The following is an 18,541-nucleotide window of genomic DNA, read 5'->3' on the forward strand; positions in this document are numbered from 1 at the left end:
ACACGGACAGCACAGACTATTGTAACAGTGGGCGAGTTTTGTTGATCTTTTACGATCAGCAATTCAAGGATGTTTTGGATCGCTGAGATCATAGCTACCAAGGGGAATCATGCCCCCTTTCCCCCCCCCCCCCATCTTTAACCCTACGGTTGGACTTTAGAATCCTATTTTGAATACTAACGGATTTATTTGAGTTTGCATTTGGATTCTATAAATAACCCAAGCGACGCCGAATTTTCCGTTATCTTGAAGACCCAAGCGTTGGGGAGGGGGGCGGAACAACCCCGTGGTAGCTAGGGTTAAATGCGATCCTAGGATGGAGCGAAATCGAAGGGGGACAGACAGTTGTGATTCAGCTCCCTTGAATTAAGGTTCCCTTGAAGAATTCCCCTATCTGACGAAATCTATTTGATTAACAATATTTAATTTGTATAAGTGAGACGATGAAAATGAAAATGTAAAATGTCTCCTGTTTGATAGATCTGATTAGATTCACAATATCTCGTTTGTATTAGTATCGTTCGATTTAAAGTTTGTATCTTTTGTATATAAATATATTGTAAGAAAAACCGACGCGTTGAATATTTGAGAAACTCAGTGCATTGCTTTATTGATTTTTATTCATATACTATACTATGTCTATAGACGGTAAAACGAAACTGTACACCAAATAACTAAATAATTTGAACCAAGAGTACTTGCAAAATTGATTTTATCTCTAGACTACAAGTCGGAACTAGTGTGCATTAAAAATGATAACCCTTATCAACTCACTAAATAAGATTACTTTATTTACTTTATATTACTGAGTTTACATAAAACTGTCTCTGTGAAGACGACTTCTCTACTGAAGTTATAATTTTCGATAGTCTACTGCAAACACAGCAATTGTGCATTGGCATAGTAGATTGTTATTTATTACTGAGCTGAGAGGTACTTACACATACAAAGTTTATTATATAAATATTTTTTTTAAACGATGAATTTTGTTGAAAACCCGGACAGAAAATGATGTCATTTCACAAACTTCAGGATTTAAAAAACCAGATGCAAGTTAGAAACTTAACAATTGTACCTGAAACACTTTAAAAACTGAAGAGCATTCCTTTTAAACATTAGATTGATAACATTTGTTGAGTCTCTCGATATTTACTCCCTGAAACGGCCGAAAAACAAAGAAAATATACTTTTTTTTTTTTTTTTGACTTTTAAAGACGACCTGAAAAAAGTTTACAATTTTAGGAAACATCATAGTACAGTGATAACCAGAAAACTCCAAAATAGGAAGACGACTTTATAGCAATGCGTAAGCGTATTTGATGTTGTTATAAGGCAAATCGTTTTACTAGGCACTTATTAAATCACAAATCAAGTAAAATACGTCTGTTTACACTGCACAATTTCTGTTTCCCGTGCTCATTGGACTATCTAAAGTCAAAATTTGAGTTTAAAAGTTGCTTTCCTATTCCTAAGTTTTCTGGTTACCACTGTAACAAATTCAAGACTGCACATTCAGTACAATTACTGTTTACCACGTTAATTGGACTATTTAGGTCAAAAATGCGGAGAAATTTAGTCTAGAAGTCGGCTTCCTATTCTAGAGTTTCCTGGTAATCACTGTATTTTGCGAAAATTTCGCAAATTTTCGCGAAACAGATTGAAGCAAATTTCGCGAAAATTGTGAAATGTTTGCGAAACGATTTTTTTCAAGTAAGAACTTTTGTAGTGTAAATAGTGGGATTAATCATTCTGCAGATTTACGGATAAAATTAATTTCTATTTAGCTTTAATTGTGAGATCAAACCTCTAGTCTCAAATTTAAAAAGTGCCCGCATCGGATTTAAAGATCTGGTGTGTTTAATGTGTTTGAATTGTTTAGATCGATGTCTGCTAGGGACCATTACGTTGTTGTTCAGCCTGTGTGCAGGATATCTGGTGTACGGTTGTGTTGTACAATTTATAGATTCTACGGTGAGTGTTCGGGATATCTGGTATACAGTTATTTTGTACAATTTATAGATTCTACGGTAAGTGTTCGGGATATCTGGTGTAGGATTGTGTTGTACTATTTTAAGATTCAATGGTAAGTGTGCGGGATATCTGGTGTACAGTTGCGTTGTACAATTTATAGATTCTACGGTGAGTGTTCGGGATATCTGGTGTAGGATTGTGTTGTACTATTTTAAGATTCAATGGTAAGTGTGCGGGATATCTGGTGTACAGTTGTGTTGTACTATTTGTACTATATTCAAAGGTAAGTGTGCGGGATATCTGGTGTATGATTGTGTTGTACAATTTATAGATTCTTCGGTAAGTGTTTGGGATATCTGGTGTACGGTTGTGTTGTACTATTTTAAGATTCAATGGTAAGGTTGCGGGATATCTGGTGTTCAGTTGTGTTGTACAATTTATAGATTCTACGGTAAGTGTTCATGATATCTGGTGTACGGTTGCGTTGTAAAATTTATAGATTCTACGGTAAATGTTCATGATATCTGGCATACGGTTGTGTTGTACTATTTGTACTATATTCAAAGGTAAGTGTGCGGGATATCTGGTGTATGATTGTGTTGTACAATTTATAGATTCTACGGTAAATGTTCATGATATCTGTTATACGGTTGTGTTGTACTATTTGTACTATATTCAAAGGTAAGTGTGCGGGATATCTGGTGTACGGTTGTGTTGTACAATTTATAGTTTCTACGGTAAGTGTGCAGGATATCTGGTGTATGGTTGTGTTGTACTATTTAAAGATTCAATGGTAAGTGTTCGGGATATCTGGTGTACAGTTGTGTTGTACAATTTATAGATTCTACGGTAAGTGTTCGGGATATCTGTTATACGGTTGTGTTGTACTATTTTAAGATTCAATAGTAAGTGTGCGGGATAGCTGATGTATGGTTGTGTTGTACAATTTATAGATTCAACGGTAAGTGTGCGGGATATCTAATGTACGGTTGTGTTGTACAATTTTAAGTTTCAACGGTAAGTGTGCTGGATACCTAATGTATGGTTGCGTTGTACAGTTTATAGATTCAAGGTTAAGTGTGCGGGATATCTGGTTAACTTCCAAATATAGAGGGGAGAAAGTACAATTCAAACATTTTTTTATTTCCAAAGAACGAAATGGTTTTGACTGAATACGTTTATATTTATATTTAGGTATTGATATCCCTTCAAAATACATCAGCTATAGTGGAAGATCTAAGTTTTCCTTCAGTAACTATCTGTACTGGCAATCTGAACATGGATGCTGTGACTGCCAACATGAACCGTCTTGTAAATATCTGGATTGAAGAACAGAAGAACAATGTGTCTTATACAGAGTCTTTGAATAGTTATTTTAAACGTAAGTTTAATATAACAGAAGACAGTGCTGTCTCTGCATTTGATGTATTGTTCTCCATGGCCAGCAAGAATATTACAACTGCAATTACGTTGAAATCTGTTTCTGATTTTGTAAATCAAAACTCAACATCAGTTAATCCAACAACAATATCAGTTGATGTAACAACAACAACATCAGTTAGTGCAACAACATCCGCTAATACAACAACAACAACTTTTCCTTCGTCAACAGTAATTTCAGCAATAATTACGTCAAGCCCTATCATTGCAACAACATTTGGCGCAACCACAACAACCAAGTTTTTATCCGTAACTACAAGAGCATTTGAATCAACAGCAATTTCTTTAAACTCAACAACAACAGAAAATACAGCAGCTTTGGATTTAACAACAAGTGGTCCAACCATTCCTTCAAATTTGACAACATCATTTTACTCAACACAGAATCCTACAACTTCAACAGTATCATCAACTCAGAATCCTACAGCATCAATTCTAGCTTCTACAACATCAACACAGCATCTTACAACATCAAGGCAAGATCCTACAACAACAACACAGAATCCTACAACATCTTCACAGGATCTTGGAACATCTACACAGGATCCTTCAACATCCAGACAGGATCCAACCACATCAACACAGGATCCTACAACATCAACACAGGATACTACAACATCAACACAGGATCCTACAACATCTACACAGAATCCTAAAACATCAACACAGGATCCTACAATATTTACACAGGATCCTACAACATCTACACAGAATCCTACAACATCGACACAGGATTCGGCAACATCAACATCAACAAAGGATCCTACAAAATCAACACAGAATCTTACAACATCAACACAAAATCCTACAACATCGACACAGGATCCTGCAACATCAACATCAACACAGGATCCTACAAAATCAACACAGGATCCTACAACATCTACACAGAATCCTACAACATCTACACAGAATCCTACAACATCGACACAGGATCCTGCAACATCAACATCAACACAGGATCCTACAAAATCAACACAAAATCCTACAACATCAACACAGGATCCAGCAACATCAACATCAACACAGGATCCTAAAACATCCACACACGATCAGAAAAAAACAACACAGGATCCTACAACATCAACACAGGATCCTACACCATCTACACAGGATCCTACCACATCAACACAGGATCCTACAACATCTACACAGGATCCTACACCATCTAAACAGGATCCTACCACATCAATACAGGATCCTTCAACTACAACATCTACACAGAATCCTACACCATCCACACAGGATCTTACCACATCAATACAGGATCCTACAACTACAACATCAACGCAGGATCCTACAACATCAACACAGGATGCTACAACATCAACACAGGATCCTAAAACATCTACACAAGATCCTACAACATCAACACAGGATCCTAAAACATCTACACAAGATCCTACAACATCAACACAGGATCCTACAACATCTACACAGGATCCTACAACATCTACACAGAATCCTACAACATCAACACAAGATCTTACAACATCAACACAGGATCCTACAACTTCAACACAGGATCCGACAAAATCAACACAGAATCCTACAACAGCAACACAGGATCCTACAAAATCAACACAGGAGCCTACAACATTAATACGGGATTCTACAACATCAACACAGAATCCTACAACATATACACAGTATCCTACAACAACATCATCCAAAACAACATCAACAACAACAGTATCAACCACATCTACACCAATAACAGAATCAACAACAGAAACTCTAGTTCTCGGCCGTCGGAAGAGAGAAGCTTTAGATGCGATCATTTCTTTTTTAACAGGTAGGGTAGGCCTGGGTTTGGTGGAATAGGGTGGGACAAGGTCTGTATATTAAAGGTAGGGTAGGCCCGGGTTTGGTGGGTTAGGTTAGGACAAGATATGTATATTAAAGGTAGGGTAGGGTTCGGTGTGTTAGGGTAACACACGGTCTGTATATTAAAGGTAGGGTAGGGTTCGGAGGGTTAGAGTGGGGCAATGCCTGTATATTAAAGGTAGGAGAAGCCAGGGTTTGGTGTTTTATAGTGGGACGATGTCTTAATGTTAAAGGTTTCGATGGGTTAGGATGGGTCAAGGTCTGTATATAAAAAGTAGGAGAGGCCAGGGTTTATTTAAGGAAGGCGAGGGTTAGGGGTGAAGGTAAGAGAATGGAGATTGCATGAATAGGGTAGGGTAGGTCGGGGTCTGGTAGGGTAGGGTAGGATAGTGTAGTCAAGTAGTGAAGAGAAGAGAGATGAAGGGTAGGGTAAGGTAGTCAAGTAGTATAGAGGAGAGAGATGAAGGGTAGGGTAGTCAAGTAGTGAAGAGGAGAGAGATGAAGGGTAGGGTAGTCAAGTAGTATAGAGGAGAGAGATGAAGGGTAGGGTAGTCAAGTAGTATACAGGAGAGAGATGAAGGGTAAGGTAGTCAAGTAGTATACAGGAGAGAGATGAAGGGTAAGGTAGGCAAGTAGTATACAGGAGAGAGATGAAGGGTAGGGTAGGGTAGTCAAGTAGTATATAGGAGAGAGATGAAGGGTAGGGTAGGGTAGTTAAGTAGTATAGAGGAGAGAGATAAAGTGTATGGTAGGGTAGGGTAATTAAGTAGTATAGAGCAGAGAGATAAAGTGTATGGTAGGGTAGGGTAGTTAAGTAATATAGAGGAGAGAGATAAAGGGTAGGGTAGACTGTAGAGTAGGGTAATAAGTAGTATAGAGGAGAGAGATAAAGTGTATGGTAGGGTAGGGTAGTTAAGTAGTATAGAGGAGAGAGATAAAGTGTATGATAGGGTAGGGTAGTTAAGTAGTATAGAGGAGAGAGATAAAGTGTATGGTAGGGTAGGGTAGTTAAGTAATATAGAGGAGAGAGATGAAGGGTAGGGTAGACTGTAGGGTAGTTAAGTAGTATAGAGGAGAGAGATAAAGTGTATGGTAGGGTAGGGTATTTAAGTAATATAGAGAAGAGAGATGAAGGGTAGAATAGGTTATAAAGGGATACAGAGAAATGTTAAAAATATACAATTTTTTACTTCAGAGTCTCTTCCTGGTCTTGGTACAGTCACACTCACACCATCAGAAAATACAGCAGGTACAACAACAACAACAACATTATCAACAGCAGAAACAGAAAAAACAGTAACAGCAACAACTGCAGCAGTGCAAGATGCAACAACAACTAGAGCAGCACAAGATCTAACAATTACAACTACAGCAGTGCAAGATATAACAGCATCTACAGCAGCATCAATGTTAGCAGCAACCTCAGAAGCTCAAGAAGCAACAACTGCAGCAGCAGCTACAACGACAACAGCTGAATCAACAACTGCAGGTCCATCGATTGAAACAACAACTGCAACAGCAGAAGAATCATCAACAACAACAGATTATACAACTACAACAGAATATACACCTACAACGGAACCATTTCAAATAAATCAAGGTATTTTTTAAAATTAAAGGGAGTGTTCACGAAAAATAAAAGGGGGTATAGGCTTAATGCGATAAAAAAGCGCTTTTGATCGCTAATAATCTTACTTCTATCTGTTGCGTCTATAAGGAGAAAATTGTTAAAGACGTCTCATACCGAATAACTTAGCGGCCATACAAATTGAAAAAATTGCAACATACTACTTAGACTGTAAAAAAATCAATTTAATTTCAAACAAATCATTCAGATATTACAACCTATAGTCATCGATTATCTTTCGCCACATTTGTATATAGTTAGGAAAACGGTTGTAATGTTGTTGTTAGGGTGACCCAACGGCTTTTTTAGGAAATACGTTGGTAATGTTGTTGTTAGGGTGACCAAACGGATAGGTTAGTAAATCGGTGGTAATGTTGATGTTAGGGTGACCCAACAGCTTTGTTAGGAAAAACGGTTGTAATGTTGTTGTTAGGGTGACCCATCGGCTTTTTTAGGAAATACGTTGGTAATGTTGTTGTTAGGGTGACCAAACGGATAGGTTAGTAAATCGGTGGTAATGTTGATGTTAAGGTGGCCAAACGGCTCGGTTGGGAAATACGGTTTTAATGTTGTTAGAGTGACCCAGCGGCTTTGTTAAGAAAGGCGTTGTTAATTTTGTTAGATTAAAGACACCCTATTGCCGCTTTTTTATAAGGAAAGCTTATAATAATCAATCTTTAGAACATGCCAGTATTCTTGAAATGCTTCTTGACGGAAAAAAACACGGTCAAAACGTTGAATCTTTGAGAGAAACTGAAGAGACCGATCTTATTGAATACTTCAATTCACAGGTATCCCTTTCCTTAAATCAATTGAATCTCTACCTCAAACTCAAATTCTAAAATTCATATATTTTTGCAACCTCATTATGTAAACCTTTGATAGTTTAAACTTAAACTTTTTGATCTAACAGAATTCATAGTTTGAAATATCTAAGGTCTACATTGGGTTGCACAATCGGGGTTCAAAATTAGAGTTATTTGGATTGTATGTATTTTTGTTCTTTTGTTTAAAAAAAAAATGTCCAAACGGCCCAAATTAAAAATTCTTGTTTAAAAAATGTCGATTTTGTAAATCCAAGAATGAAAGGAGAAAAATCTGCGAAAATATTTTCCTCTCTCGGCAGGGAAAAATGGTTTCAGTGAAAGTAACATTACTAAAAAGAATACATATAAAAATTCAATTTTTTCTGAAATTTAGTTTTAAAACATAAAATGATAAAATACATCACACAAAGTAAAGATGTTATACATAAAGTTTAAAACTTTACTTTAACAAGTTTAAAACTTTAAAGACCTGAAGTCTATTCGAAAAAGAATTTAACTTTTTATTCATGTAGTTCTTTCTATAGTTTCCATGAAATGTGAATAAAATTAGATATTTCTAGAACTTTATAAAGATTTTTTTCATCTCAAAAAACATCAATTATATTTTAATAAACATCGAAAATAATTTTTTTACAATTTTCAGAATTTTCAATATAAAATTTTGCCTTTTAAACAATAAAAGGATAAGCATATAGCAATTTAACTATATTTATATATATAGAGCAAAGGCTGTTGATGAGTATCGGATCAATCTAAGCATTGATATTCTTGGTCAAGTCAATCTTATATATTTGGTTTTAAACTTGAAGGGTGTGTTCAGTTGAAAAATGATTCCTATCATGATTCCTCCTCCTATACAAGAGCTTTTTAGATGAAAAAATAATTGGTAACCAAATAGATTTGCTTTTCTAAAACTTGAGGGTAAAATCATAATTTGAAGAGCTACAAGGTCACAAAGTTGCACCAGAAATGGCCTTCTCCCTTTGTCTACATGAGTGTTGGATGGATGATATAAAATGCACACATAAATTCAGCCTGCTTATAAACAGTCTCGTCAGTTTAGAATGCAGGGTCGACTTGGTTGGAAGTGTGGCAACACCTTGGGCTTTGATTTTACCGCTCTAACTCACTTTTGTTTTTGTGTAGCCCTTTACATGTTCATTTTAGCACGCTCTGACAATTATTATTAGCTTTGGTTTTTATGAAGCAATTGACAAAATTTTAGTTGATATATGGTTGAGATTTTGCAAAAATTAAACTACTGTAAATAACCATTAACTGAATCATAGCATGCAGAAGTAACCATAAATTCATCTTGATCGTCTTCTTTTGCAAAAAAAAACTTATTAAAACTTTCAAATATTTTCAAAATATGAAATCTTCATTTCTTAATTAAAAAAATTTTTTTAAAAATTTACCAAAGTTAGTTTTAGTTCAACCTTTACCCCTTTTTTAGTTTTTGAGAATATTCCCTTTTTTAATTTTTGAGAATATTCCTTTTTTTAGTTTTTGAGAATATTCCCTTTTTTAATTTTTGAGAATATTCCCTTTTTTAGTTTTGAGAATATTCCCTTTTTTAATTTTTGAGAATATTCCCAGGGGGTGTCATGCTTGTAGATGGTTGTCTTTCTGTCTGTTTTGGTTTCTGTATATGTTTTTATCCAATAATCGACTGAACCGATCGGACAAAAGGTTTATGGAAGGTCAAAGTTTAAAACAAAATATTCATATCTCAAATTTTTTTTTCAATCCATATTTTATAAAACGTGTATGTAGACAGACTTTTTCGCGAATTTTTCTTTTTCCCAGTTTTTCAAATCAACTTTTTTTTTAAATCTTTAATTATTTTCAATCGTTCTCTTTATTTGTGTAAATTATCATCTTTATAATCTTAAATGCCCTTTATAATCTTAAATCGGTAAAATCTTAAATCTGTATAATCTTAAATCTATATAATCTTAAATCTTTATAATCTTAAATCTGTATAATCTTAAATCTGTATAATCTTAAATCTGTATAATCTTAAATCTGTATAATCTTAAATCTGTATAATCTTAAATGCCCTTTATAATCTTAAATCTGTATAATCTTAAATGCACTTTTTAATCTTTTTGTATAATCTTAAATTCTGGAATAAAAATATATATTTCCTATGATATATGTATCAGAATGTAATTTTGAACTAGATTTATTTGAAAAATCTAAAATATTTCTAAACTTCATATTTTGCTTCCCTTCATTTCCCTTTCAGTCTCATGTTCAAAGAATTCATTATATCCGGGGAATTGAACTGAATAAAATGTCGATCTTAATTTTAGTATACACTAGAAATACAGGGGTGTATATTTTTTGTGGGAAAAAATTATTTATTAAGATATGGAGGAAATATGAAAAAATATTATTTATTTAGTTATGAAAAATTGGACTCGAAATTTAAATACTTTCATCCTTTTTCATACTTTATATCCAAAAATTTATATATTTTCTTAAATTCAGCCATTGAAACACAAAAGTGAAAAATTGGACTTAAAATTTAAGTATTTTCATTCTTTTTCATACGTTATATCCAAAACTGTTTTTATTTTCTCAAATTCTTCAAATGAAAAAAATTATTTTCAAAAGGAAAATAAACACCCCTGTAATAATTTTTAACTTAATACAGGGGTATTATCCTCAAAGGATGAAATTTATGAGACCACTGTACAGAAATCAGGTTTCTTATCAAGCGTAAACAATTGTTACTCTATTTACATGTATATTTATCTAATAAGGCTCGCTTTACATTTATATGTTAGCTGTAGCTAGCCAAATTTTTTCGAAAGTGTTTTTAAAATTCAACGGGCAACGCTGGGCAATTCAGCAAGTGTATACTGAGTAGTAATCTCTGTTTATTTTTCTGTTTGTTTTTCCGATCATAACTCATGAACCCCGGGACCGATATATGCCTCATATTTGATTGGAGTACTTGCTAGAACCACGGGAATGATTTTAATCTGGTTTAAGAATTCTAATTTTAATGGGTTAATGCCAAATTCACCTTCAAAATATCAAAGAGTTTAAGATTTTTTGGTCTTGATTAAAGTTTCATCCTTTGTGGGTAACCCTGTACATTTAATAATATGCTTTTTCAGGTAATCATTTTCGTTTTTTAAATGTTTTCAATAGTTTGAAACTTTGAAATTTGTGGAAATCTAAAAATGTCTTTCAAATTAATTTTTTGAAGGTAAAGTTTAGTAAATTTTGACCGGGCGGAGACAAAATCATTCTGTTAAGACTTAAAAAATTTCAGATTCTGATTTGTTTTCGTTTATTAGATTAATAAAAACAAACTTTGCAACTTTTAGGCTGTTGCCGAGACATTTGCTGAAATGTTTAAGATTCTCTGGTTCTCAAGCCTACCCTGTTTTCGTACAGAAAATATTACTCAGGGGTATCTACTTAAATCCTGCACATATCAAGGTAATCCAGGGTATCTTCTCAAATCCTGCACATATCAAGGTAATCCATGGGGTATCTACTCAAATCTTGAACATATCAAGGTAAAGGAATCTACCTTTTTTCTATTATCTACCCTAAGTATTGAAGGGGATTGTCGGAAAATGTTCCGAAAAGTTGCTACGGATTCCGGGTTCTCTTAAATCTAATCTAGGTATTGAAGGAGATTGTCGGAAAATGTTCTGAAAAGTTGCTACGGATTCCGGGTTCTCTTAAATCTAATCTAGGTATTGAAGGGGATTGTCGGAAAATGTTCCGAAAAGTTGCTACGGATTCCGGATTCTGCTGTGCTTTTAATAATCATCAACAGCTCCAGGACAGTTTTATTTTTAATCATATTTATATTTATATCCAGGGTGTCCCAAAAAACATGGGAATTCATTGACGAATTCGATATCGTCATTGTTATGAATTAGCATTGCAATACCTGATTTCAAAAGCCATAAAATTGTTATGTTTGCTAGAGTTTATTTTATGAAAAGTGTGAAAGACTGTAAAAATGTGTCTATAATGTCTGATGAACAGTGAAGATGGACAAGTTTACTCTGATTGCATACTGCAATTTTCTTGTTTTACTAAGTACAACTGTATGCAGTCAAAACATAAACAAAGAAATTGTAAACGTAGCAGACGAAACTCTTACAGATTACAACTTTCTCAGTAGGTATCACTATATTAAAATAAAGAATTATTTAAAAATACGATCGAATTCGTCACTGAATTCCCACGTTTATTGGAACACCCTGTGTAATCTCGGGTAATTGGAAAGCATTTAAACAGAAGACCACATTTTGGAGATTCCGTGACTGGAGTTTTTTAATGATAACATTTTCAAGAATCGTATTTGTAAAATTGGGCTAACAATTAAATAAATACCTCAAATCATTTTTTGAAAATTATAAAAATTTATAAACTTTTTAAAATCTTGTGAGTTAGTTTTTTGTCCGGGTTAACAGATTTCAAGGATAATTTGTTTTATATTTTGATCTCGGTTTCAGCTCCATGTTGAAAGAGAGTCATTAATAATTACGTCGACATTCCCTTTAAAGGGACTGTCAATCACATTTTAACTGACCCTCCATTAAAATGCCCGATTTACAACCGTACCCTGAAAACCTTTATCTGATCAATATTCGGGAAGATATCGTCGTTTTCCCAACTTGAATTTTGGTAATTTCCCTCCTCTGGAGCTCCAGCAGAGAAACCACTATTAAAACTAATCAGTTTTCTAGAAGAGAACTGCAGACAAAGCTTTTATTTGTACCGTTGTGAATCAGACATTCCAATCTGTGAATGAAAAGTTCCTGAAAATTAGTATTTTTTAGCAAAACAGATTTCATCAGCTCAACAATAAAGTTTTGATAAAGTAATAATGCTAAATTAATCTTGTAATTCTATTTATTTATTTTAACAATTACTTAAACTGAATTTAGTCACGCAACCATGTTGCTGGCATAATATAATATCATGACTCGCAAAAACATTATTCACAGAATTCAAATTTTGTTAAACCAAGTATTTTCTTAGAATTTAACAATTGTTTACGGGGGTAAGCGATTAAATCAACACAATGAAGACGACTTTTTTATTTAAGTTTTGATAATTACTTACTATTAATTTAAAGCTTTTTAATTGAAAAATTCTCTTGACTTCTATGTGTATGTGAATACATGCTGTTTAGCAGCTTGATTTAAATCAAATCTGAAACAAAAAGTCGTCTTCTTGTATTGATATATTCGCCTACCACTGTACTTTAATGGAATTCTCGAATAGAAGAGAACAACTCAGAAGAAATTCTTTTTAAAAACCATGAAAAGCACTTTTGTGTATTCTTAAAATTGACAACTTGCAGAGCAAAGAGTCATTCACTTGTCATTGCGCTCATCACACTTTAAAATCGAGATTCACATTGGATATTACCTAAAAGTCTTCTCAGAAAAAAAAGTTTTAAATTAAAAGCATGAAAGGGATTGTTTATGTATTTTAAAGTGTCCATTTATTTCTCAAGTGAGCAATGTTCATATTTAATAATTTTCCAATTTGTTTCTTTGGTTCGAATCAAAAATGTTGGGACTAATGATGGGCATCTTTTTGAGGCTTGTTTTTAAAACATTCAAAGTTTTATTATGATTAAAGATATTAAACAAAACGATTTTTCAAAACGATAAAGAATCGTTTTCCGTTTTTAAAAATCTTTAATCTGAGCTGGAAACTATAGAATGGTGGATATCAGGATTAATGCTTAATCATCTCTTTTTGCTAATCTCGAGACTAACATAATCTCGAGATTATGTTAGTTTTGAGATTAAATATTTAGATCAACAAATTTAATTCTAGGAACACCAGATTTATTCGTTTCCTTGACTGGAAGGGCCTTCACTTAAAATCTCACCCATTTATTTTTTTAATATTTACATTAGTTAAATTAGTTTTAAAAATCTCTAACGTATTAATACAAATTTTTCTTCACCAATTAATTTACAAAATGGCCAACAACAAATTCTTTATTTGTTAGAAATTACAGTGGTCTCTTATTGGATAGAATTTATTTTCACAACTGTCATTGGTCCATACAATTTACAAACTATATTCCTGCACTCTCATCCAAAGAGAGAGAAAAAGAGTGGATTAAGGGCTAAACTTAAAAGTTTCCACAGTGGATATTCGGATTAAGCAGTCGGGATTAAAATTTATCCATTCTAAAGTTCCCAGCTCAGAGAAAAGTTTTTCTTTTTTGATAAAAGCAAGTCTAGAATACAATTTTGAAATATAATTTGCATCGGTTAAAGTTGGGACCCCATTTTAGGACGACATTTTCCTTATTTTTGCTAACATATTAATGTTTTTGTCAGACAATTTAAAAATGTTATATTTCAGACAGACAATTTGAAAAAAAAATAAAACTTAAATTGTTAAACAGGATTCTGAATACAAGACATTAATGCAGACAATGACGCAGGTAGCAAGAAGATAATTAAAAGAATCTAAGAAATATGAAGTAAAAGACATTTCTTGTGGATATAGGACATTACAGCAATCTTTTTTTTTATTCTATGTTGTTACAAAGCAAATAGTTTTATTTTTTGTGAAATGTAGACTGTGCAATTGCTGTGTTTCATTTCAACAACAGGGTGTCCCACGAAACATGACAGTTGGTGAATGGCTTTAAATGTCTTCCTCCGTATATTAAATTAGAAATTAAAGACTTTTTGCAGTTTATTTTGTTAACAAAATCTTTTACTCAAATATATTTTTATTTAAAACCTATTTTACTATAACATTACTGCTTTATAATATTTCTTACTATTCTCTTTTGTAATAAAGAACTTAACTAATTATGGAAGAAGACATTTAAAACTATTCACCAACTGTCATGTTTCGTCGGACACCCTGTTGTGAAAACATTACTTGAGTCGAAAAGTTATAGATTCCTATTCCACAGTCTTCTGATTCTCGCTGTATGTTAAAACAAAATTGAAAGAAATAGCCAAGTCAATCACCATTACGATTATGTTTTTAACTCCGATTCTTTAAATCCTTTTTTGTAATCACTATATTAAATATATTTTGTAATCACTATAATAGATATATTTTGTAATCACTATATTAAGTATATTTTGTAATCACTATGTTAAATATATTTTGTAATCACTATAATAAATATATTTTGTAATCACTATAATAAATAGATTTTGTAATCAATATATTAAACATATTTTGTAATCACTATAATAAATATATTTTGTAATCACTATAATAAATATACTTTGTAATCACTATATTAAATATATTTTGTAATCAATATAATAAATATATTTTGTAATCACTATAATAAATATATTTTGTAATCTTAATTAAGAATGACATACATTTCTATTTCATTTCTGGCAATAGATGTTTTAATATATTTTCAGGAAGAAATTAATGCGACTACTAGTGAGGATACTGAATATAAGGTAGCAAAAAAGGGAGAAAATAATCAAAAGTAAAAATAAAATGAATAACCTCCACTTCTGAATATAATTCCTTCATGAATAGTAATCTCCACTCCTGATAATACTTCCTCCATGAGTAGCACCCTTCAGTCCTATATTGTACTTCCTCCATGAGTAGCAACCTTCACTCCTGATTATACTTCCTCCATGAGGAGCACCCTTCGCTCCTAATTAACTTCCTCCGTGGTAGCAACCTTCACTCCTGATTATACTTCCTCCATGAGTAGCAACCTTCACTCCAGATTATACTTCCTCCATGAATAACAAACTCCACTTCTGAAAATAATTCCTCCATGAGTAGCAACCTTCGCTTCTGATTATACTTCCTCCATGAGTAGCAACCTTCACTCCAGATTATACTTCCTCCATGAATCACAACATCCAATCCTAATTATACTTCCTTCACAACCTCCACTCCTGATTATACTTCCTCCATGAATAGAAATCTCCACTCCTCATTATACTTCCTCCATGAATAGAAATCTCCACTCCTCATTATACTTCCTCCATGTATAGCAACATTCATTCTTTATTATACTTCCTCCATTAATAACAACCTCAACTTCTGAATATAATTCCTCCATGAATAGTAATATCCACTCCTGATTATACTTCCTCTATGAATAGCTAACTCCACTCCTGAATTTAAATCCTCCATGAAATCTCCACTCCTGATAATTCTTCCTCCATGTGTAGCAACCTTCACTCCTGATTGTACTTCCTCCTGATAGCAAACTCCACTCCTGATTATACTTCCTCCTTGAGTAGCAATCTTCACTTCAGATTATATTTCCTCCTTGAGTAGCAATCTTCACTTCAGATTATACTTCCTCCTTGAGTAGCAATCTTCACTTCAGATTATATTTCCTCCTTGAGTAGCAATCTTCACTTCAGATTATACTTCCTCCATGAATGGCCTCCTCCACTCCTGATTATACTTTCTCCATGAATTGTTTTGTTAACAGGCTTTTAGGTTATGAGTTGTATGCAGTATAAGATGGAAAACCATCTCTCAGCAACTATTTGGGTTTAGCTGTAGTGGGAGGGGAATGGGGTTAAGGAGTGGCGGGGGGGTTGATGATGGGGGTTATAGTTAGATTAAGGTGGTACGGCGGTAGTAATAGGATTAGATGGAGGTGGGATTGGGTTAGACGGATGGGGGGGCAATAGTATTATAAGGAGGTGGGGAGGACTAATAGGTTTACATGGAGGGAAGGGATAGGTTTATATTGATCGCTAATAAGAGAATAAGATATAGAAATTTAAGTAGTTGAAAGTTATAAATATCTGATTCATGAACAAATAAAAATTGAATGTCAAAAAACGAGAAAATCTGGGAAAACGATTTTTCACTTTCACCCGAAGAAGTTGTTTTAATAAAATAATATTCAGTTCAGAAAAAAATACACCTTGAAATTACTGTTAAATACAGATATCTATATTGGCGCATTATTTATAAAAATTGCACATCATAAATACATCTTAACGAACAAAAGTCGACTTAAACTCGACATACCCAGAAGTTGACTTTACCTCGACTTTTAAAGTCAACTTCATCTTGTAAATAGTCGTATCGAACTCTACTTTCAGCTGAGATTTTATACCACTTTTAAACAAGTTGTTATACCACTTAAGGAAGAGTTTTCATTTGTTCAAGTCGAAAAAGTCGAATTTTTAAGTAAAAAATTTGACTTTTGAAGTCGAAAAAGTCGATTTTTGTAGTCGAAAAAAGTCGACTTTGAAGTCGAGAGAAATTGAACTTTTCATAAATTCATAAAATCTTAAGCAATTTTTTATGTTATTAGATTGAACCTGGCTTATCTCAAGGGCTGACAGTCATATTGGATAAACATTCTAACCTAGAAAGCTTAGGTTCTGTAGACAGGTAGAGTAAACTCCTTGCTGACGGTCATATTGGATAAACATTCTAACCTAGACAGCTTAGGTTCTATAGACAGGTAGAGTTTACTCCTTGCTGACGGTCATATTGGATAAACATTCTAACCTAGACAGCTTAGGTTCTATAGACAGGTAGAGTTTACTCCTTGCTGACGGTCATATTGGATAAACATTCTAACCTAGACAGCTTAGGTTCCATAGACAGGTAGAGAAAGTACAGTGGAGTCATTTTGAACATTTATTTAAATCACTTCATAACCTTAATTATTATATAAATATTTATTGGTTCTCAGCGATACAACGGAATCAGGCTTCGCACAGTGTCAATTATTTATATATATATATATATATTTTTTTCCACGGGCAACGCTGGGCTCTTCAGCTAGTTATATATATATCAGAAAGCCTATATGTGTTGGATAAGAAAAAATGCACATTTTAAAATTTTTTTACTTGTTAAATTTGGTATAAAGCGAAAACCATTAAAGGACATTTTAATATATTTAAATGATCAGCATACGCTTACATGGAGGAAAATTGTAAGCTAAGTAATTTAAATTTCTGAGAGCTGGAGATAAAATGTGAAAGATGCACATATATATTACAATACGTACATTCAACTTATATGTTTGAAAAATGGAGCCCCAAATGATAATCTTTACAAAAGTAAATGTCTAGAGAATTGTGCATATGCATTTCTGAAATTTTGCATTAAGTCTGTTTTTTTTTTTTGCAAAACCCAAGCATGCATAAATAATTAGTTTACTGGGAAAAATGATGTTGCCTGCAGAATATTAATTCTGCCAGCCTAGCTAGACACAATAGAACCAAAACCACAAATACTTTACACATTTCCCTAAAGGATTCAAGGGTTTTGGAGGAAATTTCCGTAACAGAAAACTACCGGAATTCCGTTTTCATATTTGCCGGTAATTATAATATCCACCGGAAAAATATATTTCCGCCGGAAACACTTTGCCGTAAATTTCTCCGGCAAAACCATGCGAAAATTTTCGTAAATTATTTCGCAATCTCTTTTGCGAAATTTCGCAAAAACCGTTCCTGCAACAACTACCTGCTCAAAAAAAACTTGTGGAACTCTCTGCTCTGATAACTCAGCAGTAGAAGTTTTATTATAACAAAAGTTATAATATTTCTCGCATTTTTCGCGAGCGAACGAAATTCATAAAAAAAAAGAATTTTTGGCAAACAAAAAAAATGCGTAAAATTGCGAAATTTTCGCGAAAGTTCGTTGGAAACCCTGCTTTTAATTTATGTTTCTCTGTAAAAGGGATTTTCAAAATGTTTGCTACAAAATAAACGGAGAAAATTTTAAATGTGGTCAAAGCTTTGATTTTTTCAAATTAAAGAGAAGATTTCTTAATTGACATTTTATCTTTTGTTTCCGTGGTGCATCCATGCTGTTTAAAAGCTTTATGAAAATCTAAATTAAAATCAAA

The 18,541-nt window shown here is 33.2% G+C and overlaps 1 protein-coding gene across 1 annotated transcript in view; it reads left to right on the plus strand.

Annotated features, from left to right (window-relative positions):
• Positions 1 to 18,541, plus strand: part of LOC111713500 (mucin-5AC) — a 52,877-nt gene that overhangs the window by 2,828 nt on the left and 31,508 nt on the right. Inside the window, exons 2-10 of the mRNA XM_023488368.1 lie at positions 1,880 to 1,971; positions 3,166 to 5,206; positions 6,434 to 6,838; positions 7,547 to 7,656; positions 11,037 to 11,151; positions 11,415 to 11,503; positions 14,108 to 14,146; positions 15,102 to 15,143; positions 16,988 to 17,067. Of these exons, the coding sequence (XP_023344136.1) occupies positions 1,880 to 1,971; positions 3,166 to 5,206; positions 6,434 to 6,838; positions 7,547 to 7,656; positions 11,037 to 11,151; positions 11,415 to 11,503; positions 14,108 to 14,146; positions 15,102 to 15,143; positions 16,988 to 17,067 (3,013 nt within the window). The remainder of the gene's footprint in view (positions 1 to 1,879; positions 1,972 to 3,165; positions 5,207 to 6,433; positions 6,839 to 7,546; positions 7,657 to 11,036; positions 11,152 to 11,414; positions 11,504 to 14,107; positions 14,147 to 15,101; positions 15,144 to 16,987; positions 17,068 to 18,541) is intronic.

Source organism: Eurytemora carolleeae, unplaced genomic scaffold (assembly GCF_000591075.1).
Source record: "Eurytemora carolleeae unplaced genomic scaffold, Eaff_2.0 scaffold1421, whole genome shotgun sequence".
NCBI lineage: Eukaryota > Metazoa > Arthropoda > Copepoda > Calanoida > Temoridae > Eurytemora > Eurytemora carolleeae.